The sequence below is a fragment of the Pieris brassicae genome, chromosome 1 (genome assembly GCF_905147105.1).
Source record: "Pieris brassicae chromosome 1, ilPieBrab1.1, whole genome shotgun sequence".
Lineage (NCBI taxonomy): Eukaryota > Metazoa > Arthropoda > Insecta > Lepidoptera > Pieridae > Pieris > Pieris brassicae.
This window is the reverse complement of record NC_059665.1, coordinates 7,089,657-7,096,914: the sequence shown is the minus strand read 5'-3', so window position 1 is coordinate 7,096,914 and position 7,258 is coordinate 7,089,657. Positions and strand designations below refer to the sequence as shown.

The following is a 7,258-nucleotide window of genomic DNA, read 5'->3' as shown; positions in this document are numbered from 1 at the left end:
ATTTGCTACAACTTTACAATATTAACACCTTTTTACATTTAATACACTACACTTCTAATGTCATAGAGAAACAAATAATATATATAATAAAAATATCGATTAACATAATTATCATTGTATGAAGCACTATTTGTTCTATGTTGACGATGACAAATTATATATTGCATTAGCGTTTCTAATATTTATTATTACTGTAAAACAATTAATATTGTGAAATTAATGATGTGTTCCTACTATTTATTCATAACAATATACTAAGTTCACTGACATAAAGAAAATTTACAATGACATTAATAAAATAATGTTATGTTTCACTTCAAAATTAAATTTCAACTGTTATTTTTATATAGTTCCAACAATAAAGAGCTGAAATTATAATACTGTATATATTTCAAATTTAATAAAATTTACTAAGACGAATTTTTGTTAAATAGTTTAAACCTAAATGAATTTTGAAGTGAACAAAGGTACCTTAACACGAATCTGTACATTATAATATTTACAATAGGGTTAATATCTGGCATGAAAGACAAATTTTATTGCACGTATGGTAACAATAATATCCCAAGAATAATTCATAATCAAAATACTATGCGCATGCGCATATCTTATACACGAGCGATCCAAATTGTGACCAATAATTTACGAACCCATTAGAAGAGTTCAACTTTTCCAGGATATATAAGAAATCTTGACTTATCAAACAAAACACGAAATTTTTAGTTTTAAAATTGTAAGTATATACAATTTGTGTGAAATTTGGAGCTTATCTATTCTTCTTATTCTTATTTAGTCTTCTCTTATCTATTCTTTTAAATATTGACGATCATAAGAGTACCAGTCTGATTAAATCGATTTGGATTTGATATAAACCTAGTCAGTTTCAGAAAACCAACCAAAACGACCCTCTGGAGAAATATTTTGAAGAGAGGAAAGTTTTTATAATACAAATGTTCTACAACAGGGTTATATTGTATGTATGGTACAATAGCTACTATAAAGACTACAGTAGAGACAAGTAATTGGGAGATTCGTATATGGGATATCATTGATTTAAAATTGAAAACTGTTAATAAATTAAAATATACTATATTGTTGTATTGCGGCGACCTTAATGCCAGATTTAATAAATAAATTAAGTATCTCTATTAAGTACTTAAATAAATCACATTTATACTCATTTGTACAGCGTCTAATTATATACATATTAAATAAAAACACTAGTTCGAAGCACATTCGATAAAGTTCTATCGACACTGAAATAGTTCGATTCGATTTTTAAAAATCAAGTAAACGCCTGTCATAGACGTCTGGCGCGATAGAACGCGCCGCCTCGTTTCATTTGGACGCATTCACAACTAAATTAGTCGCCGCTTCTTCACTGGCCCCTATGCTCATAGCTTTCTTCTTTAAAATGCCCAAGTCTGTGACATTCTCGAGGAAACTCTTGTGAGCTGAGAGGACTTTAGCGCTTTCTACGTCTTTTTTCAGCTCCTCCATGTCTCGTTTCAACTTCGCTCGTCTGTTTTGGAACCAAGTGATCACTTGAGCGTTGGACAGACCGAGAGAGCTGGCTATCTCATCTCGATCGGCTGGAGATAAGTATTTTTGATATAGAAACCGCTTCTCCAGCTCAAAGATCTGATGGTTTGTGAATGCCGTTCTAGACTTTCGTTTCTTTTTCGGCTGAGGCCGCGAGTTGAAGAGGTTCAGGTGATTTGACTGACCATCTGAAACAAGAGAAGAATGAAGATTACAGACCCATATATTAATGCTTGAGAATTTCGGGAAAGTAGATTTAGATATTTTTGTTTCCTTATAATTTAATTAATTAATTAATAACAAAGCTAACCTCTAAAAGCTTATAGCAGCCATGCGCACAAGTCCGCACATAGTTCTACGTATTTATGGAAAAAAAGTAACGAGGTATGAAGTTAATTGAAATAAAAAGTCAACATTTTGAAAGAGCGTCACGAAATTGTCGATACTACGTCCGTGCGTATCGATTATCGAGCTCCCAACTTTATTGATTATACAGCCCTAGCTAGTAACGAGATGCCATATTGATTACACGCTGTTCGACATTTGAGCGAGGAATACATTTTATAAACTTTTTTTAATTACAGTCTATTAATTAAACCGTTGTGTACCGTAAAAACCGTAAAAATTAGTAGCTAAGTGTCAACAAAACGTTCTTATTATGCTTAATGTAAAGGTATAATTAAATATTTTAAAATAACATTTTATTTGTTTAATTTGACAGTTTATTGATAATCCACAGCTTTTTAATTAAGATAACATTTATAATATTTAAATTAAAAAAAATTGCCGACACGGATTACGCCATACATACGAAGAAGATTATGTACCAGGACAATTCACTAATAATTCATTGGTTGAGGTGTGTGTGGGAATGAGTAATGTTTGAGAGTGTTTTAACTTATAATCCAATAAAGAACGATATTTTGAACTTTTGAACCGTAAAAAACGTAACTCGTTTAATCAGTTAAACAAAAACCCACCGCGGTTGCAAGAACAAAACGTGATGGTATTTTGTTTCATTTAAATAATCGTGATACAGATGGGAAACTGTTAACTCACTAAATACCTGAATTACGTTGACTTCACATTCTTTACACTAATAAACGCTATGTGTGTCATTCTCTTTTAGTTCGAAATTTAAAATACGAATGTAATTGAATCTTAGTGACAGCCAACGACCACAGATAAAAATTGGCGCAAATTGTGCCATTGCGTCAGGTGCAGACTGCACACCATGACAGATTAAGAATTTTTTACATCACAAATCCTAACGATGTCTTTGACTTTTACCTTTTTGGCAGTTTGGGTGTTTTATTCAGTCCTAATTGAGGTTCGCATTAGTTAAGGATGCGATTAGGCCGTGATTAATACGTGAATTGCCCGCGCGGCGATTCGACGCGATTTTATATAAATTGTTCTCTTTATTTCGATTTCTTTGAAATTGGACGTGACGGTGACTCAATGGAATTCTGCCTAATGTGTTTTGAAAGGTTGCATCAAACGATGTTAGAATAAAAAATAACACCTTGTGGGTTGTGAATGTTTTATTGGCTAACCTTTAAACTTTATAATAAAACATATTTATAAATAATAACCAGCGCTCGATCGATATATGAAAATAAATAGATTTATTAGAACGAGTCAGTTATAAGTTATATTTTGAAAAAGAAAATAAGTACTGGTCCTCCATAACTTTTGTATGAGCGAATTTCAAAATTTTTTTTAATGACGCATCGCAGATACTTAGCCGCTAAGTTGTAAATATGTTTCGAAGAAATTATACATTAGCACCTCTGTATCATACAAAGGATAGGCAGTTTAACTTAACGACAACGTTAAGTTTTATTAATATGTGCGGTTCACCGCTGACATACCATTGATCTGAATAACACGAGGAAACATGCTTAATATTTCATCTATTGTTCTCTATATAAAGTAATATTCGAGCTTTTATATAAATAGGAAGAATAAAAAGAAAGATTTATACATGTAATCTTTGAAAGAGGTTGCTTGCATCAGCTACCTATTATTCATTAATGTTGTTCTAATAAGTTATAATATTGTACCGACTTATTATGCGTTATTAGTAATTATTATTTCGACTAAGGGTTCGACTTTAAGAAAAGAGCGTAACAATTCTTAAAAGGCTGGCATGGGCGGCGGTATCACATAACATCAGGTGAGCCTTCTGTACGTTTGATCTATTTAAAAAAAATGTTTGACGTCTTGGTGGCCAGTAAAACTGTGTCTAACTGTTTATGTGCAAATTAAAAAAAAAAATCTTCCTCCTTTTGAACATATATAATACAACTACAATACATCAGGTTTTCATACACTTTTCATCAATAGACAAAATGTAGATAAGAAACTAGCATCAACTTTCACGAAATGACAAACGGGTGATACAATGTTGGCACTGATTAATTTTTTAATACTTCAAACGGAATGCCCGTATGTCATTGTGTGCTCGTTAAAATGTAGATAGCTGAGCGTATTTTTATGATACATTTTATGACAGACGAGTTACATTTTAGCCGTGCGGGCGCTTTATTGCAGTGTCATAGACTCGGATAATGTTTTAGTGCCTGATAACAAGATGAACGCTTTCTATAGACTATATTGTCATAGATTGGATTCCTTATATTTATTATCTATGGTACCCTAATTAAGTGTTCCCAAATACGATGAAAAGAATTCAGAGATAGAGAAGTAACTTTGCACTTATTTCTATACGTTGTAGAGTATAGAAAGAAATAATAACGAGTATATGTTGAAGTCGTGTGAGTGCTGAGATTCATTTGTTTTCAACCTAAATGGGTCTGTAACAAGACAGGATATTCAATTACGCCTCTCAAGTTGACCCTTCGTTCTTAAAACACTTAACAACATGTCTACTAACAAAATGTACGTGTGGATAGTATGCGCAATACTTAGTCAATATATTTAATATATAATAGTTTTCAATCACTTAATTTACCAACGGTTAAAATATCAATTAATTCAAATAAATTCTAGACTCGTTAGCGAAAAAAGCGTGGCAAAATCAAGTGACGTGTGTTTCATTCATCGTTCACTTGATTGATCGGTTGATTGGTAGAAAATCGTTCGACGGTCACGGACCGATCTAGAAATAGATTTTTTATGTGCTACGTGGAGCTATTTTGAATCTTTGGTTCTTTTCGATTCCTTTTTTGAATTCTTTTGTACGACGTGTCGATGGTTGTCAGCGACAACTAAACACTAAATTGATAGTGTTGTATATTGAATTAAAAAGTTACGTGTAGGGAAGAGGTTTTATAATGTATTAATTAGTTGTTATTTTTTCACAGTGAAGAAGAGTATAGAAGTGCAAATATAATAAATTTCAAATATTTTTTTACAAATATAAAGAGATAAAGTTGCGCTACATAAAAATATCATATTAAATAGTTTTTTATCCATCTGTAAGCTGTCTCAAAACAAACAAACATGGAGTCATTATCCAAATTTAACACACACATTATTCAGTCTGTATTTTTTTGAAAATGAAGCGGTTCACATTAAAAGCGGCGTCGCGAGTGAACGGTTCGACTCCCATCACGGGCGATTACCGCCGTTTGTAGACAGACAGACAGACATGCCGGCACAATGGCCCGTAACCATTCTCTGAGCTTCTTAATTGGGGATAAGTATCCGGTTTTTTTTTGGTGACAGATTTGATACAAATATTGTACAGAGTTAGTGTTCGAAATTCAAACAAGATTTGACATAATCTACTTTTTGTCACAACAGAAATGTGTCAAATATTTAATGATCAAATACTGCTTTCTTTTTTAGCCATAAAGTTATAAATGGTTTTTATACTAGTCCATAAAATCTACAAATTTTTTTTTCTTTTTTTATGCAAACTGGCTAAATACAACGCTTATTTATTTTTACAGATACATGTATAATTAGCAAATCCGTCATATTGACATAATTTATAATCGATTTTCTGTTTGTTTAATAGCTTGTTCTTTCAATATTTATTCAAACAGTTTTGATGTATGTGATGATTATTCTTGGAACTATGTTAAATGTCAATATCTATTTAGCAAGAATTTTCAACCCACGTAGGAAATATTTAACAACGTAAATAATAGTAAGTTTTTTAAACACCATATAACCAAATTCTGATTTTATTTACTACATTTAATTTATTTCAATACAAATTGAACCTTAAACACCTAGACATAACAGAGTAGATTTAATGTTTCTACATAGTTTATGGAATAATCACATTTGACTGCGTCACATTGTTTACTATATTAAACTTAAATGTAGGTATCATATAACTCGTCATACTGAGCTGTTTTATATACATATACGTATTAAAATGTATATAAAAAGGGGGACGCTAGTCTCAATTTATTCCATTTATTTCCAAAATCGTTTTTTTTAAAGGAGATATGGAACGAATGGATTTTTAAGATCTTATTAAAACGCAGACACACACTTAAACGTTTTACATTCCCACACACACCTCAACCAATACATTATTAGTAAATTGTCTTGGTTATAATGTATATGGTGATAGTCCATTTTGGAGATATTTTTCCATTTAAAATATTATCTTTAAAAAAAGCTGTGGATTGTCAGTAAGCTGTTAAATAAATAAAAATATTGAGTAGGGAAATCCCGCAAACCACATTCTCACGAGACTTGGGAGCAGGGACCTAGTTCACACAATATTCGGGAGTACAAGTCACGTTTATTGGTTTTACGCTCGTTGACCATCGTATTACCTATTCAATTGATCCAACATTACCGCTAAAACCACAATTTTTATCGTCAATCGATCTGGGAATTCGATTAGAAAGACTAACCTCAAACACAATATAGGAAAGACTCTTCTTTTTAATGTAATTATAAAAAAAACTTTTAACACACCAAGATATCATGTCATACTTATATAACCCCTTGTTGTGTAAGTATAACGAAAAATTAAAACGAATCTTTTTGACCTTTGCATACCAAATCACGGAACGGTTGCCATTTGGTCTATTTAAACCAAAATATTTTGCTATGCCACCCCATAGAGGATGTTTGCCTTTTCAGAATAACCTAAGTACTAAAACAAACTACACTTATTTGATTTTCTCTCCATGAAAACCTTCCTGAGAATTCAATGAATAAATTAAAGAAAAATAGTCGAAAGACGGCTGGGCCAGTCTTTGAGTTTTACAGCTGGTAGAATTTGAAGTGTTGCTATATAAAATAATATTAACATACCTACTTATGTAATACGTAAGTAAAGGGGCAGGCAAAGGCTGGGACACGATCACACCAGTAATATTATCTCTAAATCCGTGTCGTAAAGGAAATCAGAACAGATTCAAACATTATTAAAGCTTACTGAATCATAAATTATTATAATTTACAAAAAATCGTTTACATAATATAAACGGCCCAATACTGCATTCATGTCTCACACAAGTGATTTTGTTATGCCTACGCGACAATTAAATTTAGTTAATTGCACATTGTATTTATCGTGAATAAATTTATGCGCTGTGTTGCCACATAATCGTTTGTCTTGTAAGTTAATATTCGAACAAGACTTAATTTAACGATTTATACAATATTTTCATTAAAATTTTCTAACAGACATTTAGTACATTCGCTTGGCTTCAAAAAGGATTTTGATATTTACTAACTATAGAATTTCGACAACATTTTACAGACGTACTAATTAAGT

The 7,258-nt window shown here is 31.5% G+C and overlaps 1 protein-coding gene across 1 annotated transcript in view; it reads right to left on the bottom strand.

Annotated features, from left to right (window-relative positions):
* Positions 1 to 388: 388 nt before the first annotated feature.
* LOC123709780 (homeobox protein BarH-like 1b) overlaps positions 389 to 7,258 on the bottom strand; it is a 47,734-nt gene continuing 40,864 nt past the window's right edge. The window contains exon 2 of the mRNA XM_045661324.1: positions 389 to 1,730. Within this exon, the coding sequence (XP_045517280.1) occupies positions 1,339 to 1,730 (392 nt within the window). The 3' untranslated portion in view covers positions 389 to 1,338. The remainder of the gene's footprint in view (positions 1,731 to 7,258) is intronic.